The sequence below is a fragment of the Anopheles coustani genome, chromosome 2 (assembly GCF_943734705.1).
Source record: "Anopheles coustani chromosome 2, idAnoCousDA_361_x.2, whole genome shotgun sequence".
NCBI lineage: Eukaryota > Metazoa > Arthropoda > Insecta > Diptera > Culicidae > Anopheles > Anopheles coustani.
In genome coordinates, this window is record NC_071289.1 from 63825079 (window position 1) to 63847911 (window position 22833).

Sequence of the window (22833 nt, forward strand, 5' to 3'; positions counted from 1 at the left end):
GATTGTTGAGTGGTAATTTTCCCGTTTTTTCTGCCCATGAAATGGGGTTCTCAAAACATGCTTAGTTGCTTCAGCAAAAGGCGTTGACAGGGCTGGAAAATGGAGCTCAACTGAAAGCGGGTACTGAAGGGACTAAAGGGACAGTAGTTACGATACCGGGAAACTATCCAACTGATGAAAGGGAGTTGTCCTACTAGACGGCGATGAGTTGAGTATTTTTAGCGTTAAGGTCGAAAGCTTGGCTAAAAGTGCTACCGGATGAAAGGTCATCAGCAGAGGAAAGGTCTTTTCTCTGAATTCTACTTTGAACAAATTATTTTATTCTAGCTACAAAGTGTTGTTTGCCAATCGAATATTTTCTGCAATGGAAAATTGCTCGTTTTCGTTATATTCAGTTTTCTTTCGATAAATCATTTGCGTTCTTCTGACGGTCAAACATAACTTGCGGTCAAACATATCTTTGTAGGTCGATTACGAAACAATCAAATCGATTTCGATTAGACTTCAAATCGAGCAGCAAAGGAAATTAATGAGTTCCTTAACGGTTTAATGAGCGGTCGCTCGAAACCCGTTGATTGTTTGGCACTATAGTGATAAATATTCAAATGGAACCGGGTTTGTCGGTCGAGGGTTTACCGCAAACATTGTCCAATGTGTCCACCGTTATCGCTATTTTGTCATTCCCATTCGGGGGCTGGGCATGTTCCAGAACCGACGGTTTTACTATCCACCTCCCTCGTGCAGGGAAATTTGCATTCCTGGTCGGTTGTTTTCCTTTCGTTTTTTTTGCCTGTGGACTAGACCATCAATCCTCAAGCGTTTCGTCGTTGTGGTATGCAAATCACAGCCAAATGTTCGTCAACAGAAAAAAAACAACACTAGAAAAAGTTTCTCTCACTTCGGTTGCCGGTTTTTCGTTCAGCTTTTTTATACAGCACGTCATAAAAACTCTTTTTACGCTGGCGGATGATTCACGGCAGACTCGTGCGAACGGCCGAAAGGATAATCCATCCCGTTCACCAGCGGTCACGGGAACGGCATCGTGTTGGCAAATGAGCTACCATTACCGTCGGATAAGGATGTGACTTTTGTTCCCTGCTGGTGGTCGGTGGGAGAGTTCATGAAGCGTGTAAATGGTTGTAAAAATTTCGGAGAGATTGCTGCACGTCCGCCAACTGCTAGCGCAGGATCTGCTACTTTGTCCCAGGCATCGCTTCTTTATGCTTCCGTCTCGCAGTGTGGCGAGTGTCCTTGCATTTTGATTTGATTCAACGCCACCGCATGACTTTGATGATGACATTGTGTGTGTGTGTCGTTTTAACGTTTTTTTTTATACGCCAAAGAGACACACTCGAAGAGGCAGCTCCGAAGAGCACCCTGTTGAAAGGTGCAGCTTTTCGCGTGTTTTGAGGATAGCGCAAGAGTAGCGAGACAATTTATAGTCATCGCAACTCGGTCCTTTCCGGGGAAATTTATTGTACATTTGAATCGATGCTGGCAACGAGACGGCGCTGGGATACCGTTTTTGTGGATGATTTATCATTATGACCCGTGCTCGTGCACTGGTGCACTGGTGAGAGCGCAATGTTCAACATTTTTATGTGAACTGATGCTCCTTTCTTCCCCATGGTGCAAGCAGCATAATTTATGGACATTGAGCAGAGCAAGCAAGCAAGCGAGCGAATGTCCTGTCGTACAAGACGTACGAAATGTGAAAACCAGACAACTTCACACAAACACACACACACACCCCAAGATACTCTAAACTCGTATGCAATATGATAAATGTTTGTTAAACTTTATTATTTCGTTTCGATACTTCCACCCACTCGATACGTCCGAACAGTGACAATCCGCTATACGTTGCGTGTAAGAATACATACATATTTCGTAGGAAAAATATGGGTCCTTAACGGTCACTGGATCGGTTGGTTTAAATTTAAATTTCAATGTTTCTTTTCCTTTCTCTCCCCTTCTCTAGCTCTCCCTATCGTTCTTGGCGCTGGCTTTACTCACTACGGTCCCGCTCGGAGAAAGGTTTCAAAGTGAAGTCTTTCGGAGCACGCCATGATGTCCTTTTATCGATGTGGTTGATTTATTTTAATTATTTTCTTACGCATAAAAATATACTTTCCTAGCAAACGATGCTCCCTTTCATGCTCCTTTCGACACGCGCATAACATTCCACGCACACATACACACACACACACATACATACATATCATTTTGAAATACTTTGGTCTGCTCGTTTCTGGAATACTACACACACACACACACGTCCTCTAGTCGCTCGCTACCTCCTTACGCTATGCCGATAAGAGATTCCACGATCATCGTCGATCGAATGTACGTTTGAAATGTAGGAAAAAGGTACATGTGGGCCTGGATGAGTTGATTCCACTCCTAACCTACACTACAAAAAAAATACACTCATTTGTGTTCGGTATTCTTTGGTCTTTTCTGATAAATACCCTTCGATAAAGGAAATTAAAAACAAACATCGGTTGGTCAAATGTCAAGGATGTCAACATTTTGTCCTAGTTACGACATACAGAAACGTTCGCTCGAACGGCATAGTAGCAGTGTTGGTAGTGGTAGTCGTTGCAATAGTAATAGCAATCGCCGCCTGCTAGTGGATGAACCGTTTAAAGCTCATCGGAGTTGAAGCTAGCGGCACGATGGACACGTACGTCCTATCGTATCGCAAGTCACCTGCGCTTCGAATGAAGTAGTTGTCCTTTAAAGTCCTACTTTCCACGAAGTCGAACGGTAATTTACAGGAGTGTGTTTTCTCCACAACAGCTTCGATATACTAAGAGAGGATTTGTTTTGGTCATCTTCTACCGAACTACACACCTTCAAACTACGCTTTCTCCCACCACGAACCTATGTTACAAAACCTACTGCTCTAAGTGTGTTTAAATGCGCCCTGCGTTTCTCATTTTCTTGTTCCCTTGTTGCTCCGCTCGGCCTATCCTACCTGGTTATCACACCTTGTCACCCAATCTAAGCGAGTTTATAAGATCTTAAGTTCTAAGTCGCCAGGTCGTACCGGGATTATAACCTACAGCCACCGGATTTAGGGATCGATTGTGTGTTCCGATATTGTGTGTTCGGTTTCAAAGTCAGTGGGAATGTTTGTGTGTTAGTAAGAGTAAGATCAGGAAGAGAAAGAGAGAAAAAGAGAGATATAGAGAGAAAGAGAAATGGAAAGAAAAGAGAAAAAAGGAAGAAGAAAAATGTATGATTAGTTCACAATTTCACCGGGAATGGTATAGTTTACAATTAAAGCGATAACGAGGAGGGATATAATGTTTAATACAGAAACACAAAAAAACACACACACACACATACAGGGTTCAACCGAAAGGAACGAAACTAAAATATGAACAAACTCAAACCAGCAATAAGAAGGGGTTGAACGGGGACAAAGACTGTATGTTGTCTGTCGAGGGGGTCTGACTCGAACAGACGAGGGTGGTAATTGTTTCTGTCTCTACTTTGTGTTGCTATTGTACAAAACGTGGGTGATTCGGGAAAGTCTGGTGTACGGTGATTGCTCCAGTAAATAAAAGCACTCAAGTTCGTCCATCTCCGATGCGTATCGCTTATCGATACTCCGGTAAACGCTCGGATGCAGGATGCAGCTTTGCCAAACGAGACAAACTACCTTTCCCGCGTAAGAGGATTATGAATAATTGGCTTAGGTGTTTCCACCGTGAGCCTGCCACCGGATGGCATTGTGCCAGGATGCAAGGCTATTTACGTGATCCTCTATCCATCGAACCGGAACTCCAGTGCAATGGAACATAGGTCCAACGTAGCCAGCGGGTGGTTTTAGGTGCTGAAGCAACGAGTTTGGGTGATGATGTTGTGATCGTTAAGCTTCCCTGATTAGAGCTACACCGCAGAGGAGTCCATCATGTTGGTCTGTACTGGAGTTTGTTTTAATTAATGCTACTGCTAATACTTCTACTGGTCTACTCTAGCGCCCGGCGGAGATGTTTATTTTGCGGTCTATTTTGGAGCAAATCGATGAAGAAACATCATCATAAGAGGATAAACTGGATACTATAGCATATTGTATGGGTTTGAAGGTATGTTTTTACAGAGCAATTTTTAACTAGGTATTTATGGATAGGTTTCATCTACGATAATCGAAGAACGAATGAAGTGTATCTGCTTGGTAGAGTAGTATTAATATTTGAAGAGAAATCCTACTACTCCGGGAATTAAAAAGCGAGCAATAAAATCCATTAAAATATTCTCTCGAAGAAAACTCCATTCAACACCTTTCGCTTCACTCGCGCACTTCATGCTAATCCTCATTAGCTCTCAATTTTCACCACCATAAGCCCCACCAGGCCACTGCAGTGGCCAGATTTCCCCGAACATGGGTTCGACAGCAACAAAGTGTCTTCAAAAACACCCACCTCCGTGGGAAAGGGCCGGGAAAAAAAAACGATCTACACAACAACAGACGACTCCCGTAACGACTGCGGGGATCTGTTTCTCATTTCTTAAACATCCGCTCCGTGGGAGTACTATTTCCGTTTCCGGGGGTCCGGACGGTGAAACAAAATGGCAGGAAAAAACGGCAAAGTAAAATAAAGCGTCACCTAAAGCTTATCGCAATTGTGTGAGCGCGCGCTTTTCTAATGGTGAAAATGGAGGCACACTCTGGTGGTCGGGTTGGTATGTTGCCTTTCTAGGTTTTGTTTTAGCTGGTAAGTGGTTTGTTTTGAGAATGGACGCCATAATGGACCCACTTTTGGCCTCTTGTGGTGCTGTGGAAATTGTGGCAAATATCCTTTTTTTGTTTTGTTCCCCCATTATCCGCTTCGATCAACGTTATGCATTAAGGGACCATTCCGCCCTCGCCCTCCGCACCGTAGTTCGATGGTTCGACAGAAAGACAGCAAATGAAAACCTCTTCTCGGGCCGGAAAATCTCTGTACCGGTTGCGGTTCAAATCGGTGCCGTGCTTGCGCTTCCTTGCGCTTGCGGTGATTTTATTGTTCGTTTGTTTGTTTGAAAATTGAAACGGTTACGGGACACGAAAGTCACCCAGCGTGAACGGCATCCTGCTGGATGCTTTTACCCGAAAAAAACCCCCCTGCGCACCGAACTCCAGCAAAGTTCAAGCGCAAATGACAAGAGGCGAAAGCTATAACAAAAATGGTGGCCCGTTCTCGAGGACCTACATGGCAGCAAAGGTATTGTCCGTGTCCTTCGGTAACGCGCGACTGGATAATAATACCGTAATCGAAATCCCGGTCAAGTATGTTTCATGAAATTGCCATTTTTGCAAGTGCCACTCGACTCGTTTTGGAGTAGATAGTCCGAGCCCGACTTCGGTCCTGGGAAAAAAGGTTCCCATTTCCTCCGATTGCGGTGTAGTGAGGAAGAAAAATTCAAGAGGAACAACTCAAATCGACACGCTATTCTTATCGTATGTCACTACTCTTCTCGTCGGTTTACTCCCCGTGCCAGTGGTTTTTCCCAACACGGACACGAACATTGTTACTAGCCCCACCCCGTGCCACCCATTCGTCTATGGCTCAAGGAAAAGCACACTTATCTTCTGCGCCAAACTAGAACGGATGCAGTAATTTCCCGTAGCGTGACACGTCTCCGGAGCGGATATGCGATCACGGGAATCATGCAATAAATTTACTTTCGCTCTTAAACAGGACGTCCTGGGTCGAACTCGGGTGCTTGCATGCCTGCACGGTTCGATAAAGTGCACTTTGCCGGCATCCGCCAACGGTTCGAAGAAAACTTGCTCTTCATTTTCCGAACCGGATCGAAGAGTGTTCTATACGTATCGTTTTGATCCACATGCATTCTAGCCGTCTTAAGCGCAAAGGTACACGAGTCATAAAAGTGATACAAACTGGAATTGATCAAATTAATGTCCACTTCGGTAATACATTGCCTTTCGGAGGGAAAAGTTCGTACACAGGAAAACCACCCTTCCCTCTCGACAGTGGCACATAAATTACTAGCAGTAGAAAGTAATCCTCTAATGGAAAAGCCTTACCCTTCGCGCGCTCATGTATTTAATTGCAGACGCCTCAAAAACACAGGTAGCTAATTTAAAATGTTATACTCTGCCCAGGATGATAATGGGAGTGAATCAACAAATTGCGCGAAAACAAGCTAGAGTTGGGAAAGGGCACATCCGTTTAGTTAATAGGCGCTCATTTAGCGAAAAGTTATGGTTAGAGGGGATGCGGAACCGTGTAAATAATTTATTTACCCCTTCATGATGTGTGTGTGTGTGTGTGCTGTTGACAGATTTCAGTTGGAGGTGTTAAACCATTAAATTAATTATTGTCACAGAAAGGAATTACAGCTTTGAACAGCTAGAACAACTTTGAAATTCAATAACGTGGGACGGTAAACTTTTGATTTTCATATGTAAGCTTTTCGTTTCAGTCGTCCCTTTCACATGAACAATTGATAATCTGTGTAAATTATACTAACTTTGGGGTGTTATACGCTCCTTTTGTTTTGATTCTTACTTATACTTTTTTATGAATCAAAATTTTCCTAGACATGTTAATTTTTTTGCATGTTTCTGTTTGCTAGTATTGATCTACTTAACACGTTGGCTGTCAAGTCTTCTAAGTATACTTCTTTGGGAATTTTTTTTTGAATGTGGATATGTGAATGTATTCTTTTTGGATGTATATTATAAAAGTTATTAAATCGATAGTTTCCAAATCAAGCAAAGAGTATGCTTTCCAAAGAATTAGTTTTTGGTAGAATCACAAACATGTTTTAGAACTTTCGACATCCCTCGTACAATTTAATTGTTCTGCCTTCGTAAGGAAAATTTAAAAGAAACTGTGGAGAGAAAAGGAAAAGTTTTCTTAGATCTGTTAACCGATGGCAGCAGTAACTTTACTTCAGTGTTAAACAATATTATCAAATGTAGTTTAAATAAGAACTCTGTATAAGTGGAGGAGTCTATTTGAACGAGAATTCAACATGGTGTTGAACATTTATTGATTTGAACAACAATTGATGAAACACAAATAGTACACCATAATACCTTTGGATAAGCCAGTAAATGGTCAAGTTCCTTAAATGGTACGTTATCCCTGTTCATCAACTATCAGCAACAATATCGAAAACATTTCGGCAGCTCCATAATTCCAAAATGCCCACATGATTGATCTTGTGCGTTTACTCCAAAAGCCGTGGAGTTTGAACAAAACTCTCCATCGCCTCTGTTCCCTTTGTGGCGAACCCCCCACCTCAAATCCAACATAGCTTTAGACTTATGACAAGACTTTTCCTTTATTAAAGCTCCCTGGCCAGAATGGGTGTGTGTGCATCCGGTGGCGAAAGGCAAACAAACGATGTGAAACGCGTCCGTTCGCTGGGACACGGACACGCTGGCAACACACGCGCTCAGGAGCACACGCTAATCCACAATCGAGCCACTTCATCGAGCAAAAGCCCGATGTAATCCTGGCCAACGTCGTTCAAAAGGATCTCCCCTTTGGGCGAAAAGCTCCCCACCCCCTCCGGGAGCGAAACCAAACAAAACAAAAGGGAAGCCCTTGAAAATCCCTCAAGACAAGCGTTGGGCTAGGGGATCGGAAGGTTCCTACCCGGTAGGGCAGGGGTTGTGGGACAGGATGTAGATAGTTTACATATTTTCGTTTCGTGATTTGCATAATTGAATTCGGCGAGCCTTCCCCTTTCGCGGCGGAAGATCAAGGCTGGGAGCGAACCGGATGGTTGTTTAACCCTCGGAGTGTTGTCCTGCTTGACAATTTGATGATTTGGATGCATATCGGAAAATAACGACGCTGGCCAAGATGGACCCCGCCACAACCACATTAGCATCAACACGAGTGACGTTGATCCCAAAATGGTCAAAAAATAAAATCAATACCGCCAACGAATTCGTCACTGTTACTTCTGTCCCCCGTGCGAGAAAACCACTCAATGTTTGATTATCCTCGTTTCGTTTGGGTCAAGAGGACGTTTCCCCCTCCTTTGCGTGCCTCTTCTCCTCTTCGAACGATGGCAGCCGGGGCATGATGGGAAGGTAGCGGGTTAACGAGGAAAAACCTAGCCCCTAATCCCGACGACGATTCACAGCGGGCTCAAAATGTGACCGCAACGGCTTGACTCCCCGAACCCCCGGCCCGAGTTTGACATTGATGGGAAAAACAGTGAGATGAACTTCGCACACGCCCTTGCGGTTTTCCGGTCTTCCGGGCGGTCGCTGCTGAAGCTGACACGCGACCGAACCGAACGTGGCCGTCGATGACCGGTGAAGTGGAACGTGGCACATAAATCTCCCGTGGTTTTCCCATAAACAGGACCTTTTGTAAATAAGAAAAGTGAAAAGAAAAGATGACACTCCACACAAGGCACAATTTGCAACGACAAACGTCAGCTCCTCCATCATCGTCCGGAAGGAGGACGGCTCGAAAGAGAAAGAGAGAGCAATAGGATGGGAACTGGAAAAATAGAAGAAGAAGTGAACCACTAAATGAAGCTATCCCATCGCGCAAGAGGCCATACTAGAAAAGGCCGATTGGATTGTGGTCATTTTTACTCCACTGAGATAACCTGATATTGTCATTTCTATCGTGCTGACATTAGGGAGGGGACAAACGGACGCAACGAGTCTTTCGAGGCCAATCGAATTCGCTTTCCGAAGCCTGATCCAATGCGTCCAATGTTTACTGCCGTTCCTGTCGTGAGCGGCCCTTTTATGGGCCATCATGGCTGGGAAGAAAAGATCGAATTCTGTCTGTCCGCATGCTCGCCATTCACGAGGGAACCATTTTTTCTGACGCAGGTTTCTAGACACGACGCGGAGGAAAAAGAACAGCTCCCTCGAGTGTTGGAAAGCGATACAATCTCTTTTCGATTCCATCGACAGTGCGATAGATGTTAAAGGTCAGCGAGTCAGCGAAATCCGTAAGAACCTGTATGTTTGTGTGCTTATGCGCATCGTAATGGTCAGCCCATCAGCCAGCAAGTCCATTGGATGATGGCGTGCGAGACGACGCATAAATATGTGATAATTATGATTTCCAGTTCGCAAGCAACAGTTCGATATTTGTTTTTCTGCGTTCGTTTCACCATTCATTAAATAAGATATCGTGCTTCAGTACAGTTTCTATGCTTTCGACCCATTTTCTCTTTGATATTTCATTTCCATCATGAGTTTTCATTTTGGTGGATTATTTTCTCATGTTATGTTTGTTTTTTGTTTCCACCTTTTGCTGGAATAGTGTTTGTTTTTATAAGTTTCAATTTTCACCACTCACCTCACGTGACGTTCACGTGTTGTGGCATCATTTGTTTCAAAGTTTTTTCTTTTTCTTTTCCACCACCAACCCCTTTTTGTGGTCCACCACGTTTTGTATATGAATATAAAAAGAGGGTTTTTTTTTGTGTTTGATTCCGAATTCGCGCACGCGGCGTGACTTAAATTTTTTCTTCTTTGTCAAGTACTTTGGTTTTGTCGATTAAGCTTAGGTTTAGCAGAGAAAGAACTAAATCTCTCTACAAGTTTTCCACCCACCACGTTTCGATCGCCAAGCAACAAAGGGCGGGCTCGGAAAAGATTTTAGTTAATTTTCATTTTCGTTTAGCTGCGTGCTTATTTACAAAAATGAGCAGCTTTTAGTACTGGTTTCCTTGCTTTCTTTCGTTGCTTCTGTTATTATTCATTCCACAGCAGATGTTAACGAGGTTGATTTTGCGGATGAGATTCGGCATAGCAAGCGTTAGCTAGCGAGTGGTTGCTATGGGGGGATGGGAATTTCGATTTACACTGTAGGATCTACGGTTTGAAAGCGAACACTTGTCTACTACTATTTACAGACGGCGCTTGAAGTGACCACGTGTTTTTCTTTGCTTTTTTGCGTTTCTTTCGGGAAGAAGTCCTTCCGTTACGATACCCTTAAAGAGAGAGGAGGTCACTTCAATCGTCTTGAAAGCTGCACTACCCATTCTAGCGGTCGTTTTGTTAAACTCTAAACGGCGAGTCTATAGAGCTAGTTTGCAAACTGTTATAACGTAATTACGAATTAAACAAACGAGCACAAGCAGCGCAAGATTATGATATCGATTAATCAGTCAAGTGAAAATCGCTTGGCAGGCGATTACATGTCTGATGGTTGGAATTGGTGTTTGCAGTTTTCATTCAACATTTTGCCATAAATTTCTTCATTTTTACAATTTGGAGGGAAAATGAAACATTTACAATCGGGGGACATGTGGGTGGGAAGAAAAGCGGTTTTTAGCAGTTTACGGTGATGAGAAAGTGGGAGCGGTACATTACAGAAATTCTTCCTCGTGCGGTGGCGACGGTCCGGACACCGAGAGCGTCGGCAGGTTGGATAGCTTCGGCGTCGGTTTGACCCCGATCGGTATTCCGGCGCCTCCCCCGGTGCCGTTGCTGACGCCCTGACCACTCAGGACGCCGACGCTGCTGTTTCCGGTGAGCCCGGGCGGGATCGTGATCACCTTGCTCGGGGCCAGCGCGATCGGAACGCCGACCGTGACCAGCGTCGCCGTCGTGCCGGCCACCACCGGGAGGGCACCGGGCGTGACGGTGGGCACGGGTGGCACCGGCACCGTGACCTGCACCGGTTCCTTGTGGCATTCCACCATCTCGATCGAGTCCTGCGGCTTGAGGGACTTTTTCCGCCGCGCGTTCCCACCGCCGGCCGGCCCGCTGGTGCCCGTTGTGCTGTCCTCTGTCTCCCACTCGGGGTACTCGGAAAAGCGCCGCTGCAAGTGAACACGGAGCAGGAATTAGTACGAACCAAATGCAACACGGTACAACGGGGTTAACGGGGGAACAAAACCAACGAAAACGGGCTTCGGTATACAATACATGACGGACTTGGGATTGAGGCTACCGAAAAACCGAACAAAAAAGTAAAACACACGCAAGGGAGTAAAGGTAAAAATACATTCAAGCAACAACCTTGCACGGAAGTTGCCCTTAGTTTAATTTTTACACGTGGAGTTGGGGCTTTTTGACACATTTTTGTACATTGAGTGCCAATCGGAACACGGTGATTGTTTTTTGGGGGGGATCGGGGGTATATAAATTGGACATAGAACAACACGCACATATAAAACAGTTTGTTGGGTTCAATTTACTGGAAAAGCTTTCTTCTACACAGCACAACGGAATCGGGGGAAACGAACAACGTGTGGAACGGCTATCGCCGGTCAATTTTATAATGGTCTAAGCTAAGCGACTACGATTGATTGTGGCACGCGCTTTCCCAAACCTTTTGCGGGACTTTTTGGACGTCATTTTCCGGCCACCCCTTCTACTTGTAGTCCCGGTGCAATCAACACTAAAGCGTCACAATACCAAACCAAACAACCCCCTTGACGGTTGGGAGTGGGGGAGGGTGAGTTTCGGGGGGCGGTCGCCGGGCGCAAAGTTTATGCCACCGAGGCCTACAACAAACGCGTGCAACAAAGCCGGTACTGACGACCTACAAAGTGCTTCATTAATTTTGCCTACGGGTGCCATTCATCAAAGCCGGAAGCCTGGCAGGACAACTGCTCCTTCCGGTGTGTACTCCTTGGGCCAGGAGCCTAATTAGTGCCAGGGGTCACGTTTTGGGTTGAAGGGAGGGAGGGAGCGAGGTGTGGTAGAGTACCCACGCCAGCGCATAAACTTATTCCTTCGGGGGAGTTGACAACGAAATAGCTGGTGGCAAGTTGACCCATCAAAGGCCGAGGGCAAGGTGGTAGGTTAAAATCTATCGAAATTTGACTTCCTCAAAATGGTGCGTTAAAGTTGAAATATTTATAATTTAACCATTTATTCCATGCTGTTTGGCCAATTAGAGAAGCCAATTAGAAAAAATAAGGTTGGAGAATAGTTTTTGGCTAGAATTTTCTGTACAAATATCCTCCCAACAAGCTGGAAGTGACCAATTTGAACATCCAAAATAGCATGTTTATCAAACTATTCTTCGCTAAGCAATAAAAGGGGCAAAAACCAATCTCTTTCGTCCTGTTTTAACTAGTTAAGGTACGAAAACCACATGTTTAGCTTCATAAATCAACATATTTTCAAACAGAGTTGAGAAGTTTTTGTTTGCTATCCCGAAAGAAGAGCAACGTGTGGAAAATTGCGTCTAATACACCATTTTGATAGAGTTTCTAAGATGGCTGAAATAGTATCCACTTAAACCTATAGTCTAATGGGAAGTGTTTAATAGAGGATTTTTTATTCCATGGGATTTATACATTTGTACACGATGTGTTTTTGTTTAATTCTCTTATCTTTTATCATTGCATATTTGAAATAATTTTGTGATACAGTGATGTTTTTTGAACAATTATATAAAGCATAATGTGTTGAATGAAAATTTCGGGATGAGCGAGAAATTTTGGTATGGAAAAGTGATGGAAAAAGTAGAGATGTTCCAGGGATGGCGCAGAGCAAGCGAAATGAATGCAGACCGAATCGTTCCCTCATACGGTGTTTGTGTGCAACGTGTGGACATCCAGCATCGAAGGAACGCTCAACCGAATGGTGCTGTGGCAGCAACATCGGACGACATTAAGTGTGTAGTAGTACATCGAGTGCAGAGTGTTCTGGTGCAAAGGGTGGGCCCGTGCGCCCCATCCCAGTTGTGTCCCGGGTGAGAACATAGAAGAAATCGTAATTTATTAAGCCTACAAAACACGACACAGTCTCAGTGGCCAGTGAGTGGAGAAACATCGGAGTGAAACACACACGCACACACACGCACATCAAAGTAAACACACATCGAAAACCGCAAACGGAACAAAAAACATCGGCGAAAAGCGCACCGCTTTTCCAGGACGCCCGTCGCATGTTGGACCCGGAAAAACGAATCGAACACTCACACACTCACACGCAATTACAGAGAACACTTAGCCACTCACCTGTCGCTCGGAGGCCGACACGTTCTCGGCACTCTTCGCCTTTCGACAGAGGACACTCTGGGAGCCGTACCGGCGGATGAACTCGATCGAGTCGAACCCTTTGCCCTCGGACGAGACGAATATGGCCGAGTTGATACGGGCCCTCGTGCAACGTTCCGAGATCACCGAGGAGGGCTCCTCCGGCCACGGATGGTAAGGCTTTTGATGATGCGGGTGGTGGTGGTGGTGGTGGTGGTGATGGTGAAGGGCGAATCGGTTGGTTAACCACACGCGCGCGGGGGTTGGGGGGGAATGGAAGAGTTCGAGGCCGAGTACGCGAGATGCGGAGTGGGGAAAAAGGGGAGGAAAAAAGGGCAAACCCCCGAAACCGAACCGTTTTCCCCCCGCAAACACGATGGATGGATGACGGATGCACACAGGAAACGCAGCGAGTACGGGGGATACATACGGCGAGACGGTACCGTAAAAGAAAATGGCAGAGAACATGGTTAGTTGATACACGGTTTCGGTTTTTTCGCTCCTGCTTTGGTTTTGTTTGTCTCGTCGAACGTTGCCGTGCGTTGGTTTAAAGTGTGCGGTTCGAAATGTAGAGTCAGAATGAAACAGATTAAAAGCAGATTTTATTCCAGTGTGTGTGAGTGTTTACTGTGGGTATGTGTGCTTGTTCGGTAGAGGAACGTAAAAGTGAAACATAGAAAGAGAGGTAGGCAGAAAGATTGAGAAAGAAAAAGATGTGGAGCTAGAGAAAGAAGAAGACACACAAACACAGGCAGACAGGAAGGAGAGAAGGGAGGGGCATCAAGCAAGGATGTTTCCATGACGTTCCATGGCTATGTAGGCATCATTCAACTATTGAACGAACACATCAAACCACGATCATGACATCCTTTGCCGTTAATTACTCTCGAAAGCATTACGTTCGATTACTTCAGCTACAGGAAGCTCGCTAGTGGCTAAAAGCTTTGACAATTTACTTTACCAAGGTAAAGGGCAAGGTAGGTGGGGCAGGGTGGATTAGTGTGGGTGCTAAAGGGACCGAAAGGAATTCACGGTTTAAAGCTGTTTTTTTGTGAACTTTAAGAAGGTTGGAGAGAACGATAGAAGCGTACAGGAAACATTGAAGCAAAAAGGGGTGGGCTGGCGTAGAGCAAAAGATAAACAGCGGTCAAAGTACGACGGGTGACAGACAAGAAAGTGGAAAGAATAAGGCGATCGTAGAAGAAAACCGGTAAGCCAACCCAGGAGCGTCGAAAAAAGTGTGTGAAACGAACGGTTAAGGAGACTTTAAAGAGTTTTACAATACTGGGCGAACAAAAGCACACAAGATCTAAAGAAACTGTCAAGCTACACTAAAACGAAAAAAAAGATCAATACAAGCAGCAGCTGGTGAGGAATCATATAGCCAAAGATTTCTGGGAGCAGTCCCTGCCATAATTCGACAAAAACTATGATCCAATTGCGACAAAAAATGTAAAGCTGATCGAAAGGGTGGACGACACAAGAAAACTCTGCACGTGCAGCAGGAAAGCGTCGGTGAGTGATAAATCACAGCAGCTTGCCTGCAACCAACCGGTCACAATGGCGCAGTGAACTGCATTGACAACGGCCGTTGCAAATCGGGAAAATGTGGTTAATCAGTTCGAATAGCTGCTTTTTGGGGCCCTTCCGCCTCCCGATTGCTTCAAGCCACAAGCCATCGTGTGTTGGTGTGCGTGCGACGAAAGCGTAGTGTGGTTTGTCTATTGTTCCCGCATGTTCTACGGTGAAGGCGAAAAATCGATTCCAAAAACCAAGCCGGTGTCGGTGCGAAGCTTAACTACAGATTAAATTTTGAACCGAACTGCTCGATTCCGGCGAGAAATGGGTTGGAAAGTTTTCATTCACTCCGGAACCAGTTCATTGGACGATAGCGGTGTGAGTGTATGTTTGTGTGATTGGAGTTTCTGGTGAGTTTCTAATGGAAAGCGCTGCGACTGTGGCAGAATAGCAAAGTTTAGACTATGGTTTTTCCTCAACCGTTGGGATATTGCCTACGAAAAGCGATCGAGTGCGAAAGGAAGAGAGAAAACGAGCGGAAATTTTTGGCTTTTCTCTGTTTTAGTTCCATCAAGCAATATACATGGCGGAGGATAACACGAAGGGCGAATGAGCGATAATCGATATAATTTGAAAACCATATCGGTGCGGAGTGAATTAATCGAAAAAATAATTGGGTTTCTAATAAATTAACCAAATGGTGACCTTCCATTTACAGCTTTACGTTTCGCTCTGCAGCAAGATATAAAGATAAATGTCGATTTAAAATGTATGGAGTGGATTTTATATTCCCAACTAGGTAAGGGAGCTATATATATCACCTAAAGACAGCATTCTACTAACTTATCGATATGATACAAGCCTCCACAGTCATCGTTGGGTGGTTTTGTCGGCTCTTGTAGAAGTATCAATAGTTCTAATTTAAGCTAAACACAAAAATCCCCTCCAATCCGTTCAGTAAGTAAATAAAACTATAAACACCATAACAGTGTTTTAGTTTTTAATAATCGCTTCCATTAGCTAACGATGATCAACAAGTACAGCTCATTTGGTAAACGTCGTCCGATAAACTTTGTTACTTCATTACTCGCACGTTATGGGATCTTTCGTCATACAGTTACAGCTAAATGCTGTTCGACGCTGATGAGAGCATGATGACACGCGCAATAAAGTTTACGATGGAGACGGACCAAATTCGAGCATAGTTGCTTCCCGCCCCGAAACCGAGATGTTCCAGCGTTGGAGCAATTTATTTATATTAAACCATCACTGTCGGGACCTCGGGAGAAAGCCAGAGCGTGTGCGGTCAGGGCACACCATCGGCGCGTAGTTTTCATCTGCAATCGATCAGCGGGAAGTACAGTTTTCGTCAGTTTATTGCAACCCCAGCTGAGGCCATCAAGTGAAACGAGCGACGGAGCAACGGATCTCCATCGAACGGATAGATCTCGAACGACCTGCATCGACAGGTCGGATAGGACGGGGTCGAAATGCTCGAACGTTCCGACAGAATACATCATCTCCGTCCGTCCCGGTGCGGAGCGAAACTCAACCGACATCATCAGCTAATGCACGGGTTAGCGTGCCGGTCCAATCAGTGGCCGATTAGATGGAGCCTCCATTTGGCTTGCAGTGGTATAGTTACTTTCACATCCGAGATAGAGTGAGAGATTTCTTGTGAATCCATTCGCAAAGATCACACATGAAGAGGATTTTCAACTCGTGCGCCATTTTCGAGCATGTGCAAAGGCAGCAACAGTCGGACAGGAATTGGCCACACTGCATTCCAGCAGCCTCCCTGGTAAATGCTGCTATTGTGTAGCCCTTCCAAATCCTCGTGCCGCAGAACAGCGTGTGTATTGTACTTTAGGTGATTGCGTGGCAGTGACTGTTCGAAGGAGCTTTAGTTTGTTTGCTTTCCTTCGTGCAGGAAATAAAAGCTGTGCACAGAAGCGTCGTCCCCCTCGGCACGATTCGTTTAATGGAAATTGATTCGTTTCGTTGTTGAATTGGGCTTTATAAAAAACGTAAAAAAAGACTGTGCATGGCATGTGCAGCAAATAGAGCGTGTGTGGTGCCATGTTTTCTGTGAATTGGAACCACCACCGCCAGGAAAAACCAGTTAACAACGGTCCAAAAGCAAACGGTGCCAGCGAAAAAAGCTGCTTTAGGGTGTTTCGGTTGAAAATTGCTTGGAGCAGAGTGTGAATGGAAAAAGAAAAACTACAAAACATATGCAATAAGTGAACACATGTTCTTGTTGAAAATAGAAAAAAAGGATTGTCATAATTTGGTGCTGTCGTTTTCCTTATGCTTACTTGCCACTTCACCAGCGGAAAGGGAGCGAAAACCCCTTTCGCCATCCGTCTCGTCCACGACGCGTGGCCCCTCGGTGGTCACGGTTTAAACACGGCATCCGGTTATCGCGCCCGGATTGAAGGCGAAGGAGAAGGAGAGAGAGATAGAGAGAGAGAAGAAGAGGGAGAGACGGGCTCGCGTGTTTTGACCCGGCAAGCACGAAGCACGAAACGAACAAAATGATACAATTACTAAAACAAAATCATCAGCCCTCGGACGGAGTTGGCCAACACTGAGGGTGCGGTGTATCATTATGCACCATTTCGATGCACGGTCGGTGCATTTTGTTGCAAGAGTACTTGTGTGTGTGTGTGTAAGATTGTTGTAAGGAAATAGAATCAATAAAGAGCAAAGTATTCATGTGTCATCACGAACGATAATTTAACAGTAGCAAACCCCGCAGAAGCGTTAATGTACAGCTTAAATAGTCTTGAATGACGTGGAGAAACTCTTTGAAAAAATAAACAGCAACGATTTTCAATCAAAATGCTTCATTAAGCTGATTGTTTATAAATTCCTTAAACTTAAACCTTTGAACACTTTGAGCAGAATGAACAGACTTGATGTTGATAAAGAACAATAGAAGAAGAATAAATAAACATTTGTTGAAAATACCGTCAAATGAACCATAAGTAATACAAGCAATGTTTTAACAGTAACCATCAACTGTTTACTCCAATGCGTTTTAATGCATCTGATTTGTTTGAACTATGCATTTGAATTACTGTTTAATGATCAGCAATAAATGTTCATCTGCCATAAAATAAATGACGTTCCTCGTGTATGTTTCGCCCCATTCAACGCCTTTTACGATTGCATACGTTCTATTTACTATTAAAATTTAATTTAATACATTTCCTCTACAAAACTGCTCAATACATTCGCCCAACACGAAAACCGCACACGCGATGAGAAAAATGGAAATTGGTCGATTTGAATAATTCGTTCGATGCAAATTGAAATTTCCTTCCCCACGATAGTGGATGGAAAATAGAGACCATTCTGGATGAAAATTCTCTACCGTTCCCCATTACCCGCGCATTGGTGAAATCTTTATCGTTTTCCATGCGTTTTTTTTTCTCCGCGACCGGTGCTTCGTTCGCCGCAGTGCAACATAATCCGGAGTTTCGGGGTCATTAATAATTTTTAACCGGGCTATTTCTAAACACTTCATTATTTATTTTTACGGCTTACACCGCAGGTACCGTTCAGCCGATAGGGCCCTGAATGGGGTGAACGGGTAAAGGGGTCTTTTCCACAGTCAGTTTGCACCGTGAATGATTCATGTCTTCGGCCCCGTGTGTCGGTGGTCGATAAAGTGGAGCGGTTCCTTCTGAACAATCGTTGGACGTAACGGGTTGGTAGCCTGACTCGCGGTGCTTGGGTGCACCCGATACCAACACTCTTCTGAACTCCGATATTTTCAACGAAAACGAAGGAAGGTGGAAAGTGGTTTTTGTTTTTTCTCCGAAAATCGCGATAGAAAAGATCTTTCTGTACCGGCGCAATTTATGGTAGTGATGTTTTCCACGACGCGACCTCGTGATTGGTGAAAGCTGACGGCATTTTCGCAGAGTCCAATTAATAGCCAAACGTGTAGGAGCGTACATAGCCATCTCTTTTCATACAAAGAAATTAACCTTCAGTCAGCTACAATGGCCGCTGAAAATGCGGGGGCGATTGGCGATGAGTTTATGAACACTTAAATCATGCGTTTTACGTTCGTCCATTACGGGAACGGTCGATTGGCGGTGCATGGTCTGCATCGTAGCGCACTGTTATGACGCTCTGACCATGCGCCTCCATGGTTGACTTCACGGGCCACCATGCGTCTCCATGAGTGCCACCCCTTTGGGTTCGTCGTGCGCCACCATGCGTCTCCATCGGACGAGGCGATCTTCGAGTCACGGTACAGTGGACGACTCAATCTGGCCGGAGCTGCAGCTAACGGTCGGTGCGTAATTTAACCGTTATTATGATTTATGATGTAAACAAATCTGACCGCCCGCGCACCGTACAGACGATCCGGTAATGGATGAACTGATCGACAAATCGATGGACGTTGGCCAACGTTTGGTTGCGCTCTTAGATTATTGGGGAGCTCGGGCAAGAAGCACGGAACAGTGATGGCAGACATTTTGAATGGAAATATCATTAAATCATGGGCCAGTTTTCAACAACGTTCAGTTCAATGTATGTGGGCTTAAAATTATTGCACTTGCATAAATTACTTTCTATGTAAGTTTCCCTATTACATATGATTAACCATCTTCGTCGAAACAAAAAAGACATCTTTAATAAATTTTTCAATGGGAAACACACAGTGCACAAAATTACATAAACATCCACAAACCAAACACTGTCAGTTCCGATGCCAGAAGCGGACAACCTTGAACAGTACGATAGCACACAACTTCGTTAAAGCAACAATGATGCGTACGTGTACATCGTTCGGCCATCCGGGCTGTCCTCGGGTTACCGTTCGTCATTGTCGTTTGAAACAACTCGACTAACAATGGGGCCACCTCATGGCCCGGAGCTCGTCAATACCGACCGATAGACTGACCGTTTATCCATCAGCGGCCCGAATCGGAACGTCCCGTCCCTGGGTTCCTCTACCGATGGTCCACCCACCTCCACGGGGGCGGGGGGCGGTAAGCCGATGTAACGGACCAATATTTCCACCCCGGAGCGTATAAACAATGTTTTCGTTTCGAGTTTCCCTCCGACAACTCCAACGAAGGTTTGTGCTCGAGGAGGAGAAGGAGGTGGGAGGGAGGCGGTTTACGATGCGATGTGCTTTTATTTATTTATTTTTGTTCTCCGTTTTCCTGTCCCAAAACGGTAGGTGGGAAGGGTAGGGGGAAGGAAAAAGCCTGCGATCAATTGGAAGCCGGTTCTCGGTGGACTGAGAACACAAAACAATAAAACCACCCCCCTCCCCGACGGGAAGTTATGGAAAATCGATCGAGTTTTTATTTTCGTCCCCGGTTGTCTCGGACTCGGTCGCATCGCAAGTTCGGTGCATTGTGCTTGAGTATCGCCAGGCCAAACCGCAGACCAAATGTGTGCTGAATGAAACATGTCAACCGACTCCATCCATCCTAGCGGCGGACACGTGGACTTCCTGCGCAATGGCAAATTCTGATGTCATGCCGATCGAAGGATATCCGATTGCCAGCTGTCTTGTAATTTCCAACTCCCTTCGCACGCACTCCGGGGTTCCTTAGTTCCATGTCTTGGACTTCTGGATTTCCGTTGTGGTTATTTTTTCTTGCCTTTTTAATGTTTTTTGTCCCCCATGCCCAGCGAAGCCCCAACGGAGTTCATTAGCAACTCTTGCCGGTTTCAATGTGAGCCATTGTCTGATGCAGCTGATACATACACACATCTTTTCCGGCCTGTCTGGTGTCCAATGCTTGATTGGAATCGGACAGAGGTTGAGAGAGGAGTGGTAACGCACGGTTATGATTGAAGTTAATTACGGTCAAACAGTGACCGGAATGGGGAAAACAGATGGTAGTAAAACAGAAAAGTGGTAGGACGACGAACACTATCCATCCAGGATTGTTATATGTTGTTTGGTGCAGAACCTCGTCACAGATATAACTTTGCGATACTGGAATTAAAATTTCTGGTCCAATAACTATTGCTCATTTTGGCTCGTTCTGCATTGAATGATTAAAATAAATGAGCATTTATCTCTGCCGAACACACACACATTGTGAATACACAGATAGTGGAGGATGTGGGAAATAATTCCACAGCAGTAGCGTTCCAACCCAACCAACGGGTAATTAAAGTAGATCACACTCAGCACACGGATTGGGAAACTTGTTTTCTAGGAAAATTACCATCCAACAGTTTTGCTGGGGATAATTCAATGTAATTATTCATAAACCGGTGTATGTAATCTTCCTAAGTGCATTAAGCAAGGAGTATATTATTCTTCACATCGTCTCCCCAACGGTAAGGGTGTTAGAATATCATCAAGAACAAACAATCAAACATCCCTCAGCGTTTGTTTGTTAGCTTCCCACCGGGCCCGGCAAACCGTTTCCACTGCGCCAAAACCACTGCGCCACTAATTATCAGCCATCGCGGAAAAGTAGCGAAAATCCAGCCGAGTGAACCCGTTTCCAGCCGATGAACAGCCACGGCACAAATGGGGGAAAAGTTTCTCTATTAATAGTTGGTTTCCCTCTTTGTGCGGTGGGTTGGGGGTTGGGACTAAATGGAAAGAGTTATATCTGCCGCTAAGAAAACACGTAATTTTCCCTACCATGGTGGTAAAACCTGGCGGGTGGAATGGTGTGTTGTAAATAATTAGACCACCTTGCTTATCGTCCCTTTCAACCAGCACGGGGATAAGGTGTAGTTTTACTTTTGGCTTTTCTTTTTCAGAGAACACATTTTCCATCCTTCGAAGTAGCACGAATGGAACGCGGTGAACGCACGAAAGGGTAAAGGGAATCGAAAACCCCGCACCAGCAGGTGTACACAAATTGTCGATCTTTGCCAATTTTCGTGCCAAACTCGTGGCTGATTATGATGTTACTCAAACCGTTTAGTGTGCGCTCGTTCGCTTGTTTGTTTTGCCTCGCGCTCCTTTCGTTCCCGACGCGCGAAAATTGGCGCACGGAACGCGCAAGGACAACGCGCCATCCGACCGGCTCGTGTTGGCGTTGATGTTGATAATGACGGAAATGGTCGGTTGCCATACTGTAAGCCGCAGATTTAGAAAACAAAACCAACCGACCAAATGGACCGGAGCCCGGCGTTGAATTGCTTGGTTTTGGAAGGTGAATTGTTTACGGCAAATGGACACAACAACATACGCGGATGGACACGCCGGGGTTTGGTGCACGGATGCCCAAAGAACGATTGGATGGACTGTAAATAGTGTTCGCCGACCCGAATCGCCATGCGTTTCTTACGAAGCGGGGGCGAGTACTCGTTTGTGGTGTGTTTGTTTTCCTTTTGAGAGCGGGGGTTTTAGAAGCGGGAAATATTGCAGTGGGAAAATTGCGCCGTACTTGTGAATCATTAATTTGCTTCATAGGATCAAAGAGTAAGATTTGGTAGAGGGATTTGCAGAGATTTTGAATCACGCCGTGGAAAAGTTTTGAACCAACTTATTAACTCCTTTTCTTTGTTCATACCATATATCTTGAGGAAGATATTCTTTCAAAGATAAAGACAAATTTATATACCATGTTTCCACCTTCTTTAACTCATTGGGAACATAAAAATGATTTAACAAATTATAGACCTCTGGTTAAACATTACTTAAATGCTGCAGTTGCTGTTAAACGTTGCTACATTTCCACCTCGTTCAATTCCTTACAATTATCCCCGGCTAAATGAGCTGTCATAGTCGGGGCGGCTATTAAGGCCAATCGTGCAATAATTAGAGCCCATCGAACACCATGAAACCGTTCTACCATCGGTCTATTTATCTTCCCTACTACTTTCGTTACCTTTCAACTTCTTCAAGAGGCAAGAAAACCCACCCCCGATCAAATGCCTGCGGGCTCCACATCGTGTGCGCCCGTTAAGCAAAGCGAAATGATGGAATTGCGTGCTAACACGTTGCTTTTGGCAAAAATTGATTGAATTGATCGCTCAACGCAAGCGTCGCTTACGCCGTCGGTCCACTTCCGGAAGCCAATTTTGCTTCGAGTCGTTAGGAAAGGTAAGGAACTAGCTCCAGCTGATGGTTCTGCCGCGTCCACTTCGACTTCCCATGTCCTTCACCAGTACTCAAACTCGCTATGAACCCCCTGTTCCTCCGGTCCGGTGAAGGTGAAGGTTAAATGAGCCTTTCCCATCCGCAATGAACGGGAACTCGGCGGAATGAACCTCTGGATGGGGAGGTGGAGAAGCGAGGAAAGGTTTAATATATGTGGCGATCGTTCGGTCACTGGCATTGGCCAGTCATTAATGGTGGAGTGGCCAGGGCAGGGCAAGGTGACGATAAAAGGGCCGGAGTTTTTTTTTTCTCTCACA

The 22833-nt window shown here is 45.1% G+C and overlaps 1 protein-coding gene across 1 annotated transcript in view; it reads right to left on the reverse strand.

The window, feature by feature from the left end:
- Nucleotides 1–1787: 1787 nt before the first annotated feature.
- LOC131264807 (uncharacterized) overlaps nucleotides 1788–22833 on the reverse strand; it is a 65528-nt gene continuing 44482 nt past the window's right edge. Inside the window, exons 6-8 of the mRNA XM_058267074.1 lie at nucleotides 12931–13128; nucleotides 10325–10776; nucleotides 1788–3064 (exon numbers count right to left, since the gene is read on the reverse strand). Of these exons, the coding sequence (XP_058123057.1) occupies nucleotides 3058–3064; nucleotides 10325–10776; nucleotides 12931–13128 (657 nt within the window). The 3' untranslated portion in view covers nucleotides 1788–3057. The remainder of the gene's footprint in view (nucleotides 3065–10324; nucleotides 10777–12930; nucleotides 13129–22833) is intronic.